The 18,163-nt window shown below is 36.9% G+C and overlaps 3 protein-coding genes across 6 annotated transcripts in view; 1 reads left to right on the plus strand and 2 right to left on the minus strand.

The window, feature by feature from the left end:
- Window positions 1–1,128, minus strand: part of frmpd1b (FERM and PDZ domain containing 1b) — a 33,136-nt gene extending 32,008 nt beyond the window's left edge. The window contains exons 1-2 of one of the 3 annotated variants that reach the window (XM_083561564.1): window positions 1,071–1,128; window positions 447–761 (exon numbers count right to left, since the gene is read on the minus strand). The gene's annotated coding sequence lies outside the window, so the exon portion shown is untranslated. Of the gene's footprint in view, window positions 1–446 lie in introns of all 3 variants that reach the window. The other 2 variants (XM_083561563.1, XM_083561565.1) reach the window with 2 other exon arrangements.
- On the plus strand, window positions 1,115–11,693 carry gnpda2 (glucosamine-6-phosphate deaminase 2). 2 transcript variants are annotated; one of them, XM_083561659.1, is made up of 7 exons: window positions 1,115–1,238; window positions 2,206–2,335; window positions 2,483–2,584; window positions 5,132–5,314; window positions 5,976–6,160; window positions 8,154–8,328; window positions 10,196–11,693. In XM_083561659.1, exons 2-7 carry the CDS (start codon window positions 2,212–2,214, stop codon window positions 10,258–10,260), a joined length of 834 nt encoding a protein of 277 aa, XP_083417785.1. In that variant the 5' UTR covers window positions 1,115–1,238; window positions 2,206–2,211; the 3' UTR covers window positions 10,261–11,693. The 2 variants fall into 2 exon arrangements, with proteins under 2 accessions (XP_083417785.1, XP_083417786.1); XM_083561660.1 differs by having other exon boundaries at window positions 1,122–1,238; window positions 2,203–2,335.
- A 169-nt stretch (window positions 11,694–11,862) lies between these two features.
- guf1 (GTP binding elongation factor GUF1) overlaps window positions 11,863–18,163 on the minus strand; it is a 7,900-nt gene continuing 1,599 nt past the window's right edge. The window contains exons 4-17 of the mRNA XM_083561598.1: window positions 18,083–18,163; window positions 16,622–16,699; window positions 16,449–16,532; window positions 16,297–16,361; window positions 15,881–16,084; window positions 15,513–15,652; window positions 14,945–15,068; window positions 14,697–14,829; window positions 14,009–14,152; window positions 13,583–13,716; window positions 13,359–13,460; window positions 13,019–13,138; window positions 12,874–12,910; window positions 11,863–12,773 (exon numbers count right to left, since the gene is read on the minus strand). Coding sequence (XP_083417724.1) covers window positions 12,645–12,773; window positions 12,874–12,910; window positions 13,019–13,138; window positions 13,359–13,460; window positions 13,583–13,716; window positions 14,009–14,152; window positions 14,697–14,829; window positions 14,945–15,068; window positions 15,513–15,652; window positions 15,881–16,084; window positions 16,297–16,361; window positions 16,449–16,532; window positions 16,622–16,699; window positions 18,083–18,163 — 1,575 coding nt within the window. The 3' untranslated portion in view covers window positions 11,863–12,644. The remainder of the gene's footprint in view (window positions 12,774–12,873; window positions 12,911–13,018; window positions 13,139–13,358; window positions 13,461–13,582; window positions 13,717–14,008; window positions 14,153–14,696; window positions 14,830–14,944; window positions 15,069–15,512; window positions 15,653–15,880; window positions 16,085–16,296; window positions 16,362–16,448; window positions 16,533–16,621; window positions 16,700–18,082) is intronic.

Raw genomic sequence — 18,163 nt, forward strand, 5'->3', positions numbered from 1 at the left:
TTCTCCAGTTTTACAATTTTATTTAGTCATTCTAAAATTTGACCTAATTTATATGGATTAGAACAACAATCTCAGCTACAATGATTCCTCACTCACTCACTCACACACACACACCCGCACATTTTCCTCTGCAACTTGTGAGACAAAAGATCAGTGTAATCATGCAATAAACAAAGAAAAGCATGGCCTTTTTTTTGTCCTGTACCGTAATCCGATTTCGGATGTGGATCCCATTGTAGGAGAAAACACATGTATGCAGTGCGTGTTGTAGCGCAGGAGCTCAACCAAACACCTGATCAAACCGTGATACAAAAAGTACAGCCAAAACAAAGCGGATAGTTTGATGACAGCGTTTATGAGGAAGCATTGACCCATTCGCCATTAAAAAAAAAAAACAGCATTAAACACAGCATGCGGTAATGATGATAATAAATAAATGCAATCACCTCGTGGCTTCCAGCGCGCGCGGATCAGCGGACAGCGGGTGAGGCGCGCGCAGGTGAAAGCGTCCCAAATCTGTGCTGAATCCAAGAGTGGAAGGGACGGGATTCGGGGTGTGGGTGTGTGTGTGTGTGTGTACGGGTGTAAATGTGGATGCTGTCAGCGAAGAGCACCGCTCATGGGCGTTTAATTCAGGGAGAGGAAGCTCAGTCTGCCCCGCCCCTCCTCCTCCTCCCTGGCATCTTCTGCTTTACCCTGGCCTTTCTGCCTATCACACATCATTGTTCTCTCTCCGCCTGCCCGGCTCTTCTCAGACTCCTCTTTGCAAGGTCAGGCCGGGTAGCCCATAACAATATATAAAAGTAACATGGCATGAGAGACAGAGTGATCACAGATGACATATTCTTTCAAAAAAGGACCAACAGACAAACTGCAAGCCAAAAAAAAAAACCCCACAAAAACTTACTTTATACATTTTTAAAGCTAATTTAAAATATAATGCTTTTATATACATTGAAAATTACTTGGTTTGTGACTACATTCTGGCGTTCAACATACAAAATACACAATCACTGTCTACAACCAACAGTACATGTTTTTAGGAAAATGTGCAATAGGACTGTGCATACAAGCTGATTGAACCCTTTCGGCCACCATACAAAGACAAATCCTAGTTCCGGTTTGATGACATCAGAGCATATGACCGGAAAACAATCATATGATTAGTGTTTACAAAAAATATTGAATCCATTCACACAGACGCTGCTTGATAGAAACGCGGTATTACAGGTTTAACGGTAAGAAATCCAGTATATACTATTTAAAGTGTGTTTTCTTATTAAGCAATATGTTTAAAATGGTTTTGTTATGCACAAAATCACGCCGACTTTATCTTATCTGGAGTGTAATATAAACTTTAGATACATTCCGCTTACTTCACGCACACTGGAATAATGGCTTCTTCACCCTGTCTAACATGGAGACATGAAGATCTCGCGTGTGCAAATCTTAATAATATTTATTTTACTTTATTTTTAGCTTGATTTTATTTTTTACCCGAGCTCCAGCTCGGTGTGTGTACACGTCTTCTTATTTTATTTATCTTCCATTCTTTTTTTTCTTTTTTTTTTTTGAACCTCAAAAAGGGTTGAGAAAGAAAACAATGTAACCCCCATTGCACGCTTTTCTCCCCTATGCATGTTAAAAAAAGGATGGTGTAAAAATTAAAACGGATTTTAAATGCTTTGCATTTTGCAAGTATTTTAAAAGATAGAAAGTCAAGATCTCGCTTCAGACTCAAATCAGTCTTTAGAACTCATGACTTGCAAATATATTTGACCTAGTTGGTTTAGCCTGAGAAATATCCCCATGTAGGCAAATAATTTTATATCGGAGATAACCCATCCCCCCATCTTAACGTCTTAATGATTGAACTAAAATAATAAAGAAAGTAAATTATGCATATTTAGGGAATCTATACAGCAACTACTGATCTCATACTTTGATGTGATTCCAGCTACAATCATGCCAATTTGATGTAACGGTTGTATTTTCTTGCCACATGCATGCTAATATTCTCAAATGTCTGTGTTTGTTGTTTTTCTTTTAAAATAAAAAGTACTTTAAATTGTAAAATTAAAAAAAGTATATTGTATTTTGAATATAATCTGTTCTAGATAATGCAGATCTATGATTCAATCACTTTGACTACTGAATTGATTCATTGATTAATTTGTTACTGCTTATCTGCATTTTTTTCAGTAGGTGACAATGAGGCTTGTGATCCTTGATGACTATGACTTGGCAAGTGAGTGGGCTGCCAAATACATCCGCAACCGTATTATCCAGTTTAAGCCCAGTGCAGAGAGATACTTTACTCTTGGTCTGCCCACAGGTACAGGAGTGCAAAATGGTCACATACATCCTATACACCATAGTTCATGTTCTATGGCATCATTAACGAGATATTTCTCTATAAGTTTGTACATGAATTTTCCACCTTTGAAAAATTCTCTGACTCTTTATGTATTATGTTTTTCAGGAAGCACACCACTGGGTGTTTACAAGAAGCTGATTGAATATTACAAGAGTGGAGACATTTCCTTTAAATATGTGAAGACTTTTAACATGGATGAGTATGTTGGTAAGTTATAGAAGTACATATAATTCTATATTAAAAACAGTTGTTTTCTTAATACAAATAGATTACGTTTTTATAGTACATTAAAATTAAACATACTATAAATCTTAAAAACGCAGTATTTATCAGCACTTATATTGTCTTGTAACTGCAGTTGGCTTTATATTTATTTTTTGCTTCTATGATGAAATTAATCTTTGAATGACCAAAATAGATTTTCCTCTAATGAAAATGTTGCACTCGATGAAATTGAGAACAGAGGTAATACATAACAGTGTATATGAAATCTAATAGTGTTTTGAAGATAGAAGGAAATGCCCTCAGGAGGAATTGAAGGTGGAGTTACAAGTATTTAAAATCCGTATTTGCTTTTCCTAAGCACATCACTGACACCACACCACCATGTCTAACCAAATAGCTTAGTGTCTTTAAAATGTCCTAAGAAGAATGCTAGCCTACTTTGAAACTAGGTATTTCAGGAAGACGTTGACTGCTTGATGGCATGCACCAGTCTACGTATAAGATATAGATCCTAATAGAGAAAAAAATATTTATTAATTCCTCATCTAAAACCACATTATCTTTTTTTTGAGATTTTTGGAAGACTGAGGGTGAGGCAGAAATACACCCTCATTATTATGCCAGTTCATCATGGGGAATCACACACATTTGAATGTTCAACCTTAGTCAATTTAGAACCAGTGGGCAGTAACATCTCCACACAGGCAGTATGTACCTCAGAATATAGACCCTGAAATTGTGAGATGGCAATAGTGCCCACTGTGTGATCTGCGGATTAGCACTTAGTATTATTGTAGCAGTGCAATAATACTTCCGACACTAATCCATTTTGTTTACATTACGCATTTATACTCCCAGGCAAAAAAATACAATTCAAGGTTTTTATTGATAGAAATTTAGCAAGAAATAATCCTCTTCTTCTTCTTCTTCTTCTTCTTCTTCTTCTTCTTCTTTCGGCTTCTCCCATCAGAGGTCACCACTCCATGGATCATCCGTCTCTATCCCCCCTGTCCTCTACATCTGTCTCAAATAAACCAACTACCTGCATGTCTTCCCTCACCACATCAATAAACCTCCTCCTTGGCCTTCCTCTTTTCCTCCTTCCTGGTGGCTCCATCCTCAAAATTCTCCTACTGATATACCCTATGTCCCTCCTCTGCACATGTCCAAACCATCTCAATCTCTCCTCCTTCACCTTGTCTTCAAAACATCCTACATGCACTGTCCCTCTAATAAACTAATTTCTAATCCTGTCCATCCTCGTTACTCCCAACAAAAACCTCAACATCTTCAGCTCTGCTGCCTCCAGCTCCACCTCCTGTCGTTTACTCAATGTCACTGTCTAAACCATACAACATCGCAGGTCTCACCACAGTCCAATAAACTTTTCCTTTCACTCTTGCAGATACCCTTCTATCACAAAGCCACTCTTCTCCATCCACTCCACCCTGTTTGCACTCCTTTCTTCACTTCTCTAACACACTCTCCATTACTTTGCATTGTTGACATCAGGTACCTGAACTCCTCCACCTTCTCCACCTCTTTTCCCTGCAACCGCACCACTCCAATGCCCTCCCTTTCATTCACACACGTGTACTCTGTCTTACTCCTACTGACTTTTATTCACCCTTCATTCCTCACCTCCAGGATCTTCTCAACCTGCTCCATACTTTTACCACAAATCACAATATCATCCGTAATCATAGTCCATGGAGACTCCTGTCTGACCTCGTCCGTGAACCTGTCCATATCCACTGCAAACAGGAAAGGGCTCAGTGCTGATCCTTGATGAAGTCCAACCTCCACCTTGAACCAGTCTGTTGTTTCTACTACACACTTTACTGCTGTCACACTGTCCTCATACATGTCCTGCACCACCCTCACATACGCCTCTGACACACCTCAGAGACTTCCTTATACAATACCACAACTTCTCTCTCGGCACTCTTTCGTACTCTTTCTCTATATCCACAAACGCACAATGCAACTCCTTCTGACTTTCTCTATACTTCTCCATCAACATTCTCAAAGCAAATAATGCATCTGTGGTGCTCTTCCAGCTTAATACTTAGTCATTTTGCTCTTGACCCATTTTTTTTGCCCAGGAGTTTACTTAAAACAACAATGACATTCTGTGTGTCTCTTGAGGGTTTTGGCTAATGAGAAATGTATTAATGTACGTCAGCCCCTGTCTCTGGTTTTCCACAACGCATACCGCATACAGAGGCCTATGGTGATATAGGATTTCCTTAACATTGTCTCAGTTTACCTCCCTGTCTTTCCTTATTTGCCTTTGTGTTTTGACCGTAGCGCAAGTAGAAATTGTGGAGAGGAAATGAATCTATTCAAAGAAAAAAATTAAGCATATAAAAATAACTCAAGCATAGTATTTTATGAAATATTCTTTCTATATTTATATATATATAATATATATATATATATATATATATATATATATATACCAGAGATCAACATGATTAGGATACTCATGCCTAAAGCAGTTTTCTTCTTATTATGTGTGTCTTGTAGGCCTGCCTAGGGACCACCCGGAGAGTTACCATTCCTACATGTGGAACAACTTCTTCAAACATATTGACATCGAACCACAGAATACCCACATTTTGGATGGAAACGCAACTGACCTGCAGACTGAGTGTGACTTGTTTGAACAGAAGATAACAGCTGCTGGGGGCATTGAGTTATTTGTAGGAGGTGTGACCAGAGTTTATGCTAATTAATGAGGTTTAACACGTGTGTGTGTGTGTGTTTGACAAATAGCACAATCATACTGTGTATATGTAGTGTTTATGTGCACTGAAGTCCTTAATTGGTATATATGTAGAAGAAAAAATTGGTATGAGTTATAGCTATTTCATCTCTATGCAGCCCATAAATTGCTGGGAAAAAACCCAGTTTTGGTCATTGTTAGCAAATACTATTTAGTTTTAGCAAACTTGAATTTTTCTTATGAAAGAAAACATCACAGATATGCCTTTTATTAGAAAATATACCACCAGGTAATGTAATGAAGCCTGTCCTGAAGTGGTGTTACTGTTAGCACAAAGTAACAGCACAAACCAAATTGAGTTATTTCTTTTGCACTGCAGCATCTTGTCAAGAACTTCTTGTAGCTATTTTTACATTTATACATTCAATATTGAGGTTCCTGTTATTAATTACATTATTGCATAAACATTGTATTTGATTAAGCAGATTACTATAAACCTGGGATTTGAATTATATTCAGTGCTACGGTCTGCACTGCTGCTTTAGACAATAATTATTCTAACAATTTAGATTTGATATTTGAACAGCGCTATATAGTTTAATATAATAAAATTTACTACTACATTCTTTTTTTTTTTTTTGGTAGGAATTGGACCAGATGGCCACATTGCCTTTAATGAACCAGGGTCCAGTTTGGTGTCAAGGACCCGAGTGAAGACACTGGCTAAAGACACAATAGTGGCCAATGCTCGCTTCTTTGGGAACGACTTGTCTAAAGTGCCCTCCATGACTCTCACAGTTGGCGTGGGCACTGTTATGGATGCTAGAGAGGTCAGAATCACTCATGGCCAAATTAAGCAAATAATACACAAAGCAATACTGAAAAAGAAGGGCTATGGCTTCCCACACTGGCTCCATTTAATCACTCAACAATAGTTTTAACATACAGTGAGGAAAATAAGTATTATTATTATTATTATTATTATAATAAGTAAGAACACCCTGCTATTTTGCAAGTTCTCCCAATTAGAAATCATGGAGGGGTCTGAAATTGTCATCATAGGTGCATGTCCACTGTGAGAGACATAATCTAAAAAAAAATAAAAAAATCCAGAAATCACAATGTATGATTTTTTTAACTATTTATTTGTATGATACAGCTGCAAATAAGTATTTGAACACCTGAGAAAGTCAATGTTAATATTTGGTACAGTATCCTTTGTTTGCAATTACAGAGGTCAAACGTTTCCTGTAGTTTTTCACCAGGTTTGCACACACTGCAGGAGGGATTTTGGCCCACTCCTCCACACAGATCTTCTCTAGATCAGTCAGGTTTCTGGCCTGTCGCTGAGAAACACGGATTTTGAGCTCCCTCCAAAGATTCTCTATTGAGTTTAGGTCTGGAGACTGGCTAGGCCACGCCAGAACCTTGATATGCTTTTATATAGAGCCAATCCTTGGTTATCCTGGCTGTGTGCTTTGGGTCATTGTCATGTTGGAAGACCCAGCCTCGACCCATCTTCAATGTTCTAACTGAGGGAAGGAGGTTGTTCCCCAAAATCTCTCAATACATGGCCCCGGTCATCCTCTCCTTAATACAGTGCAGTCGCCCTGTCTAATGTGCAGAAAAACACCCCCAAAGCATGATGCTACCACCCCCATGCTTCACAGTAGGGATGGTGTTCTTGGGATGGTACTCATCATTCTTCTTCCTCCAAACACGTTTAGTGGAATTATGACCCAAAAGTTATATTTTGGTTTCATCTGACCACATGACTTTCTCCCATGACTCCTCTGGATCATCCAAATGGTCATTGGCAAACTTAAGACGTGCCTGGACATGTGTTGGTTTAAGCAGGGGAACCTTCCGTGCCATGCATGATTTCAAACCATGACGTCTTAGTGTATTACAAACAGTAACCTTGGAAACGGTGGTCCAAGCTCTTTTTAGGTCATTGACCAGCTCCTCCCGTGTAGTTCTGGGCTGATTTCTCCCCTTCTTTAGGATCATTGAGACCCCACGAGGTGAGGTCTTGCATGGAGCCGACAATAGATTGACAGTCATGTTTAGCTTCTTCCATTTTCTAATGATTGCTCCAACAATGGACCTTTTTTCACCAAGCTGCTTGGCAATTTCCCCGTAGCCCTTTCCAGCCTTGTGGAGGTGTACAATTTTGTCTCTAGTGTCTTTGGACAGCTCTTTGGTCTTAGCCATGTTAGTAGTTGGATTTTTACTGATTGTATGGGGTGGACAGGTGTCTTTATGCAGCTAACGACCTCAAACAGGTGCATCTAATTTAGGATAATAAATGTAGTGGAGGTGGACATTTTAAAGGCAGACTAACAGGTCTTTAAGGTTCAGAATTCTAGCTGATAGACAGGTGTTCAAATACTTATTTGCAGCTGTATCATACAAATAAATAGTTTAAAAATCATATATTGTGATTTCTGGATTTATTTTTTAATTTTTTTTAGATTATGTCTCTCACAGTGGACATGCACCTACGATGACAATTTCAGACCCCTCCATGATTTCTAAGTGGGAGAACTTGCAAAATAGCAGGCTGTTCAAATACTTATTTTCCTCACTGTATATTGTATATGCATAATGATTATAACGATGTAAACTTATGCATCCTGCTAACAAGCTGTAATCTGATCATGTATGTAGGATCTTGTCACAGATACACTGCATTTAGGAAGAAGTATCCATGTGTTTATGTTGATTTATCTGACACATCATTTGATTACCACAATAACCATTAACATAACAATATATTTTAGTTGTTCTTAAAGCAATTCTTTCACTTGAATGTTTTTCTAGGTTATGATCCTGATCACAGGAGCACACAAAGCCTTTGCCTTATATAAGGCCATAGAAGAAGGGGTGAACCACATGTGGACTGTATCTGCATTTCAGCAGCATCCTCGTACCATCTTTGTGTGTGATGAAGACGCCACACTCGAGCTCAGGGTCAAGACTGTAAAGTACTTTAAAGGTATGTGAGTATTTAATCTCCATTTCATCATCCAGGGCAAGATAGTAATCATTACTAGGGTCCGGTATGCATAATTCCCTTTTCATTGAAGCTGATTGTATCAACTGAACATCATTTGTAAGTGTTTTTTTTCAGTTGAAAATATATAACATTGAAGCTCCATAAAAATATAGTATACACAACTGGACGTATACAATTCAATACTCACCATAGTAAGTGGCATCTCTCTTTGCATTGTTATAAACATATACAGTGGGTTCAGAAAGTATTCAGACCACCTTAAATTTTCACTCTTTGTTATATTGCAGTCATTCGCTGAAATCATTTAAGTTTATTTTTCTTCCTGATTAATGTACACATAGCATCCCATATTGACAGAAAAACACAGAATTGTTGACATTTTTGCAGATTTATTAAAAAAAGAAAAACTGAAATATCACATGGTCCTAAGCAGTGTTGTGCTCGTTACTAAAAAATAGTAACTAGTTACAGTTACTCGTTACTTCATTCAAAAAGTAACTCAATTACTTTGTTGATTACTTACACCAAAAAGTAATGCGTTACTGTTAAAAGTAACTTTTTAGTTACTTTAAGAACCTTCTTTAATGTTCCCATTAATGCCCTTATATGCGTTATGATCTATACAAACACAAAACTGACTTAAACACAGTCATTTTTAAACACTATTTTATTAAAGTCAGAGCAGCACAAACTGAATGTATCACAAGGATTTCTGAAATAAATAACAAAACAAGCTGAATAATATATTCACAATCAAAAACTAAAGTGGCTTCTGCATCATAAAAGCTGTTATGTTGAGCTCTTAAAAATGTTCCTTTCACAGCTGAAGTATGAAAACTATCAACAATGTAGAACAGAACACTGGGTTAGCTTCTAGCTACTAGCTTCGTCCAGGCATGGAGTTTCTGGAGGAGCTTCGACAGATTGGAGTTGCTGTTTATCACAGTAAATACAACCTTCGAACCAGAAAGACAGCTTACATTTGACTAAAAAGTTTTTGTCTTTATGCTCAACTAAAGTGAAATAATGAACATATTTCCACTTTGAGAAACTCGTCTTGCTCTCACCTCGACTCGCCATTACTGCCGCACAGACATGAATAAACGGAGACACGCCCACAGCGCGTCTTCTTCGTGTTTACAGTGGTTCATCCACCAATCCTACAATGCATCACTGCTGTAAACAGGTTAGACTGTAGGCTACACTTCAGCCCAAATTAATTAATTAAAAAAAGTAATGGACAACGCATCATACTGTAACGGTAACAGAGTTACTTTATTTAAAAACAGTATTACAGTTACATTATTAGTTACTGTCAAAAGTAACGCATAACTAGCAACCCGTTACTGCCCAACACTGGTCCTAAGTATTCAGACCCGTTGCTCAGTATTTAGTAGATGCACCCTTTTGATCTAATACAGCCAGGAGTCTTTTTGGGAAAGATGTAACAAGTTTTTCACACCAGGATTTGGGGATCCTCTGCCATTCCTCCTTGCAGATCCTCTCCAGTTCTGGCAGGTTGAATGGTAAATGTTGGTGGACGTGGAGCAGAAATTTGTAATGTAAAATTATTTGGGAAAATCATCAAGCTAAATTAATCCATCAAACACAATAAAACACTTCACTCTATTCCTGTTTTCTTCATGATTATAATCTTAATTTTCCTCAGTAGTTTAGGTTACATGTTTGATCAGCATAGATCTACATGCAAACTCCTTTTTCCTATAGAATTTCTTGTGGTAGATTATGCAGCATCTACAACGCTCCATTTTGCCCAAAACTATAGATTCATTCCTCACAGTAAGCAGAAATGTTCTGCTCATTTCCAAATGCTTTCTCCTTACAGGGCTAATGCATGTCCACAATCAGCTGGTTGAGCCGACCCACAGCATGAAGGACTATAAGGATTAAGGACGAAGGCCCAGCAATATGTTGCGTCATAAGGGAATGAAGCGGATTTGCATCGGTTTACAGTACTGGAACGTGGTTTCAAAGCCCCCACGGCTCACAAAGGTGCCTGAAATATCGTGTAGACTACAGGTTTGCATCACATTAATGTTTACTTGCACAACAGCAAATGCAAACTTTTGTCTGCCAATTTGAAACTATTGTTGAAACCAGTATTATGGAGAAAAAAAAAAGAGGGGGGGGTAGTTTTAAGTTTTGGTTCAAGTCTAAAGTTAATTCTGGCCTTGCACTGTTACTGAAAAAAGACCTCTTTTGTAAAACCATTTAAATTCACTCCTGTGTTCAAAAAAAATATTTGTTGATTGTGTATTCAATGTGCCTTTAAGTGCTATTATTGTATTGAAATGAGGTCAAGACGTTTCATATATTTCAAAACGGCTATGGGTCAAGGGTAAATAACATTGTGTTCCTTTTTTAATTTACTTGACAAACAGTTGTATTTAACACTTTTTTTTTTTTGTATCATTTTGGACATATGTTGGGAAAACATTAACTCAAGAACACAATCAGTAGAAGTGTTCATCATGGAAATTTCACTACAGGGTCCTTTCTGTAGCCCAGACCTGGAGAAACACTGAATCTGCTAATTAATATACTGTTAATTTAAACCAAACACAAAGTTAAAGGCTGAATAGGCTAAATGACTTCCTATGTAGTGGCTTAAAATTATTCCATTTACATGCCGGTATTACTATATATATATATATATAATATTATAATTATATTATATTAAAATGGTACCATTTTATATGAAACCGTAATATATTTGTTTCAGCTATGTAACCCAACACCTGCTTTTCTTTCTAATTTGCTTATGCTTTAAAAGGACATAGTGTGCAATGCTAGAGACCAAACCATCTCTGGAAACTTGATTGAAGTTTATTTGGGACCAGCATCAGTTGTGTTTTTTTCCCCTAAAATGATTTCCGAAATTATCATTATTGAGTGTATTTCAACTTGACTATTTGACAAACAGTGGCTCATAAAGCCTGAACCATAAACATTTCCGCATCATAAATGGAACTGAGCCTATTTAGAACGAACATATATGTTGTTAGCGGATGTACACTCCTCCTTATCACTGTGTTGGCTATAGTTTTATTGTTACTTTTTCTCCTAGTGTTTAGTTACTGCATGGAATGTTACTGTAGTTACATTGTGTACGACTAAATTCATTTGTAGCGTTAGTGAACCTCAATATACTGATTTTATTAAAGTTCTATACTTGACAAAGCTGAGAGCAATTGTGTTAACAGATTTGAATCTCATTAGTAAATCTGCTGTTATCAGACTTTCATTTCAATACCAAATGCTCTTTACATGTCTTTAATGAATGATAATGTTTGATTGGATTAAAAATGCATCTGAGTGAAGAACTATGTTCGGAAATGTTTTTCTGTATACCCTCTATTTTAAATGTCTCCCAAGCTATGAATTATTGTGTTCATGTGTTGTGTTATAGTGTGCATGGTGCCCTGCAATGTCCCGATGTCCCAAAGGTGTATTTCACCCAAGCCCTAGCACTTCTAGAAGACAGACTTTGAGTGTATTTCACAAAGAATTCAAAATGCTTTATTTCATTTTTAATGCCCTTAAGTGCACTCTTAGCATTTCATTCCACCCATATTTACATTTGAAATGAGCATGTACTACATACTGTCACTCAGTACATTACACAATCGACAACTCGAGAATAAATACACGTTTCTTCTTTGGAGGTGTATGAAACAGAAGGCATCTGCTTTGATTCCTTTATTGTCTAAATTCAGCATCCTAAAGAGCAGGTACCACTATAAAGCTACCTGTTCAAGAATCTTTACAACAAATTAAGCAAAAAAGGCCTGTAAAGCTAATTATTGGAGACAAATAAATATAAAATACTATACCAGTCACTTAATGTAACAATCACATGGGTATCTGAAATTTTGTATTTAAATATGTAAAAATTTATGATAAAGTATTGAAGTACAATAAAGTCAGTATTTTGCAGTATTATATATATAAGTTGCACAGATGAACAAGGGCTTTTGTTTGGAACCCCCCTGTTTTTCAGGAACTCTTTTAGTACAGTTACTAAATAAACATCATCATATCATGCTTTCATATAAAGGAGAGTTGTTTATTTATTAATGTATTTTTTTTTGCAGGGGGCCCTCTTGTGGTAGTTACTGAAGTGGTATTAATGGAATGGCGCATGTGGTATTTAATTTATTTTCACAGGCTCCTACAGATGATGGGTAATAAATAAGACAACAAAGGACCAGCCATATGCCAGCCTCAGATTTTCTTTAAATACAGCCTCAGTATGTAGCATTTTCAGACATTTTCTACTTCCTTTTCAGTACATTAATGAAGGCTTCCTTTGGGACATCAATATTTCCGATGCGCCTCATTTTCTTCTTGCCTTCTGCTTGCTTTTTTAGCAGCTTCATTTTTCGTGTGATATCTCCACCATACTGTTAGAAACAATTGAATTTCTATTGGTGTCAAAGCCAAACGAGTAAACCAATACCAGTAGGATAAAAAACAACAAAGGGGCAAAGATGAGTCACTTACACACTTTGCTAGGACGTTCTTTCTGTATGCTTTGATCCTGCAAGAATATGCAGGAATGCAAATGTGACAAACATGTAAATAATTTATGTAAATAATAATTTCAATAATTTACATCCCATTTCTTAATACGAGCACCATCACTCACGTTTCCCTGGCAATGATTTTGCTCCCGATCGCTGCCTGTACGGCGATCTCAAACATCTGCCTGGGGATGGATTCCTTCAGTCTTATGCACATGGCTTTTCCTGTGTTATAGGCCCGGTCTCTAAAAGCAGCAAGACAGCAAACGCTCTAATTAAATACATCTCTTTACTTCCACCATGCAATTTTTTACACCAGCAATAGTTTGCCATTTAAATGAGACAGCTCATGAATTACCCTTTACTCAAACATGTTTGTTTACACTGACTTTAAAAAGAGTATTTATTATGCACAACTACGTAGCGTTCGCTGACTCTGCCAGCCACGCAAAAGCACCAGCTCACTTGTGAACAATAGTGGTGAGTTCTTCCACTGGGTTCCCATTAAGCAGGAAATCAATCTTAATCAGTTCAGCTGGTTCATAGCCAGCATCCTCGTAGTCAAAGCTGGAAAGGAGAAATTGCATTGCGGTGTGAAAATGCTGGATCAGTGTAAAACGACAGCTCAGTTCACAACTCTTTGCAGGGCTACGAAGGAACGGCTTGTACGGGCAAGTCAGTAACATTACCTTGCGTATCCTGATGACATGGATTTCAGCTCATCGTAAAAATCGACCACGATTTCATTTAGAGGGAACAGGTACTGCATCATCACTCGATGGTCATCGATGTAAACCATGTTCTTCTGAACAGCTCTGCGACTCTGAAAATAATAGTAACGTCAAGGGTGAAACAAAAAAACTAGACATGTGTTGAATAGACACATGTACACTATAGCAGTCACTGCAAAATATTATACGTTCAGTAGGAAAGTAGGTTTATCATCAATAATTCCATAATAGATCAATAGCTTTGAACACTAAGCATTTTGTGAATTGTTTCAACAAATATTTATTAATAGTAGAACAGTAAAGTAAAGTAAGTAATCTTAATGAATTCTTTTAGAATTAATTCTAAATTGCACTGTGGTTTGGGTTCATATAAGCCAATGATACCTGACACAGACTCATGATCTTCCCAGTAAAGTCGTCAGGGCTGATGATAGTTCCCATTACCATGGGCTCCAGGTATTCCACCACAGAAGACTTCTCAGGGAAATGAGTTGGGTTTACAATGGTGACCACCTCCTGTCCATACTCCTACTCAAAACAATAAGACAGTCCATTTATACTTCATCCACTACAACAACATATTACTTTTCGTTATCTGAGTGTTTTTGATTTTCTCTTTAAGGATATATTTTACTATATAGCTTAGTATATCTATACATATGTATACACTTGAACACCGATATGTGCTTGCTGAACATCCCATTCCAACATCCCATTCTCACTTTGCAGCTATAATAACCTCCTCCACTATTCTGAAAAGGCTTTCGATTAGATTTTCAAGTGTGGCTGTTGTGCCCATATCAGCCACGAGAGCATTTAGTGTGGTCAGGCATTGAAGTAAAAAAAAATATATATTTTGCCATGTATTCACCCAGGCCATTTGAGTTCTTCATTCCAACCCCCTGTATTAAAATTGTACTGCTACAGCATACAAAGACATCCTTTACAACTTGGTGCTTATGAATCATAACGGTGATGATCACCACATAGGTTTGGTCACATAGTGTTAAAAAAATGTAATAAAATAAAGAAATGTCAGTACCACAATCAGTCTTGAAGTGAAGTATTATACCTTTATGAGTTTGGGTGAGGCCAGGATAGTTTTGTACGGCACTGTTGGAGCTGTGACTATAACAGAGGCATTATATTCCTGCTCTAGACGCTGATTGAAGACCTCCATGTGCAACAGACCCAGAAATCCTAGCCTGAGAGAACAAAAAAGATCCATGAGTTTCTTATAATTACTGCATTTATGCCATAATATTTGTGTTATAACATGACAGTACAGGTGGTCAGTGAAACTAAACATTAAATCCAGACCTCCAGCCAGCCCCCAAAGCCAGACTGCTGTCTTTCTGCACCTTCACACTGGAGTCATTCAGAGTCAGCTTCTCCACCGCACTGCGCAGTGAAGGATACTCCGACTGGTCTGTGGGGTATATACCTATCACACATACATACACACACATTGAATTTGATTAAAACAGTTGGACATAATTAAATAAAATGGACTTTGGATGGTCCTGCTTACTCTGAGAACATTCATTTGGAACGTTTCCTATTGCCTTATTATCTAAAAAGGCTTGAATGAACCCTATTCTGGATGTGGTGTAAACAAATTCACGGTATTTAATTACAGAAAGAGGCATCTGTCTAGTCACTGAACTGTTCTACAGAGGTAAAAAAAATTTTTGGGTTTAGTTTGGCGTAGATATCTACTCTGAAGTAAAAATGTGAGTATTATCACGATCACTGCAGGTCTAATGATGTCCTTTAAGCAATTAGAAAATAAATTAATTCAATATAATGCAGTGTAACTTAGAAATATACACATTTATTGTGTATGATTATAGTAAGTCATTGGAAGCTTTCAATGAAAGCTGTTTACCTGCAAAGACCATACATTTAGCAGCTTTAAAGCCAGGTAGTGCCTCCACTGGATGCTTTTGAAGATAGAATGTGTCTCCGATTTGAGCGTCTTTCACCTCCTTCATACCAGCAATTACATAACCCACCTGTCCTGCAAAGCTTAGATAGAAAGTGAGAGTTCGGGAACAAAATAAATATAACAAATCTGTAGTAGTGATTTTTATTAGATGTAATCTGTGGATTAACCTGGTTTAGCTCAGGTTCTTATAGTGCATTTCGAAAGAAAGTTTGGCAAATGTACAATGGCATATGAAATGTATACACTAAGCTGTATTTATTGTGCATAAAATAAGAAAATAGATCTCGTAGCTTGTAAGGGTTGCTTACAGTCTCTCTGTGGGTTGTTCATCTGGCCTCAGAATTCCCAGTTCATTGACCTCGTATGTCTTTCCCAGATGGGCTGAGACAATTTTGTCCCCCTTACAGACCTGTCCACTAAACAAGGCGATACTGGCTACTACTCCTCTGTAGTGGTCAAAAGTTGAGTCAAAGACCAGGGCTTTAAACGGTTCCCCAAGCTTAGCTGTAGGTCTAAAAAGAGAGTCAAGACAAAACCTTTCAAGATTAAGGAAATGTTTAGAAATGCACATAAATGTGAATATATTTCAACAGAAACCCCCTATGTGATTTGAAATGTACTAAACATTCTGCTTTCTAACAAAAATCAAATAGAAAATAGCAAAATACTCCAAATTACTATGGTAAATCTGAATAAAAAAAAAAAGAAAATGATGAAAACTCACGGGGGTATTCTCTTCACTATCTCTTCAAGAACCTGGTCCACATTGGTGCCTAATTTTGCAGAAATCTTGAAACAAAGATTTCAAAAGCATAAACTAAACAGTTATTATGAACACCAAAAGAAATTACTTCTCAGCTAACCATTCATGCTTACCCTGATACAGTCCTCCCTTGGAAAATCAAACATCTTTTCAATTTGCTTTTCCACTCTGTCAGGATCCGCATTTTTCAAATCAATCTGATTGCAAAAAAACAAACAAACAAAAAAATTCGATCAGACAAATGTAAAGACTTTCAACGATCAAAATATATTTGATATGCACTTACTTTATTTATAACCGGTATGATGGTTAACTGAGCTTCGAATGCCAAGTAAAAATTTGCTACAGTTTGAGCCTGTATTCCCTTTAATAAAGACAAGCAGAAATGAACATAACATGGTTAATGTTTATGTAAAACAGCATTTACTTATATAAGTGACTATAATGTATGTCAATGCCTGGCTTAAGATGACCATCATCTTATTTAAAGATTACCTATTTTATTTTACTGTCTTATGCTCTCACTTTATTAATTATGTTGGAGTTCTCATGGGGCATTATAGATATTCAACAAACAACCAAACAAAAAACTTCTTTACAAAGTAAAAATACTATCGGACAAAAGTATTGTGATAATTGACCTTTACACCGACACGCACTGTAATGACACAGTATTCTAAATACACAGACATGGACTTGCTTCCACTATTCTGGAAAGGCTTTCAACAACATTTTGGAGAGTTTCTGTAGAATTTAATGCTCATTCATCAGTAGAGCATTTGTGAGGTCAGGCACATGTTGGACAATAATACCTGGTTTGCAATCTCCATTTTAGTCCAAAGGTGATTGGGGTTGCGGTCAGGGCTGTGTGCAAGCCAGTCACATAATTTAGTAATCGAATATTCTACTGATTATTCCATCATTTAATCGGATAAGAATCGGGTTGATCTTTATTATTTGAATTAAAAAGCAATACTGAATCTACAAGAGAAAATAAGACGGGTCTCTGATAATGAACAAGTAATTTGCTTTCCTTTAAAAAAAAAAAAAAAAATAATACATTTTATTGCTGAAATTGCATAAAAGGATATCTGTGAAAACTAAACCTGTTTAGTGCATTTAATTGTGCAATTAAAAAATCTAAATGCAAATACAATTATATAAATCAATAAAAAAATCTCAAATTACTGATTCTAAAAGTTAGTTAATAGAAAAATAAAAGTACAGACAAGTACACTTTGGAAACTTCCTGTCATTTTCTTTGGCCTGAATCCCTTAAAGCCCGTTTCTGCCACATAAAAAAAAAAAAAGTTTGCCTAATTTTTTTTTCTCACAATTGTGACTTTTTTTTTTCTCGTCATCCATTTTTGGTGCATTTCCACTGGTAACCATGTTGTCGGTCTGAGGTTTGAAACTGTTGGTGTATAAACGAGGCCTCCTCTGCTTCATCTGTCCTGTTCCGCCTCATCCAGGGCTGATTGTTGGACAGAGTTTTCTCCAGGAATCAGAGGCTTAGTTTGATACTATATGATTCTATTGATTGCAGCCTAATACAGAGGAAGTGACGCTGCCCGATTGAAAAAAAAAAAAAAAAAAAAAAAAAAAAAAAAAATTTTTATAGGATTTTTCTGTATTCTATTTACCCTAGGAATCGTTTCCGCCCTAGTCAGGTGTCCACAAACCTTTGGCCACCATGTACTAAAAACCGCTGGTATAGATAATGTCGATATTCACATTTCATCAGTACCTCATTTGCATCTACTATCAGCAAAACTCCTTGGCAGGCTGATATGGAGCGTGACACCTCATAGCTGAAGTCAACATGACC

The sequence above is a fragment of the Silurus aristotelis genome (genome assembly GCF_946808225.1).
Source record: "Silurus aristotelis genome assembly, chromosome: 14".
In the NCBI taxonomy this organism is placed as follows: Eukaryota; Metazoa; Chordata; class Actinopteri; order Siluriformes; family Siluridae; genus Silurus; species Silurus aristotelis.

Bases quoted from the DNA above. Each gene is read 5' to 3' on its own strand.
- gnpda2 (XM_083561659.1), top strand. From the start codon at position 2,212: ATGAGGCTTGTGATCCTTGATGACTATGACTTGGCAAGTGAGTGGGCT. The intron at 2,336-2,482 runs GTACAGGAGTGC...TATGTTTTTCAG, and splicing joins TACTCTTGGTCTGCCCACAG to GAAGCACACCACTGGGTGTT. The intron at 2,585-5,131 runs GTAAGTTATAGA...TGTGTCTTGTAG, and splicing joins TAACATGGATGAGTATGTTG to GCCTGCCTAGGGACCACCCG.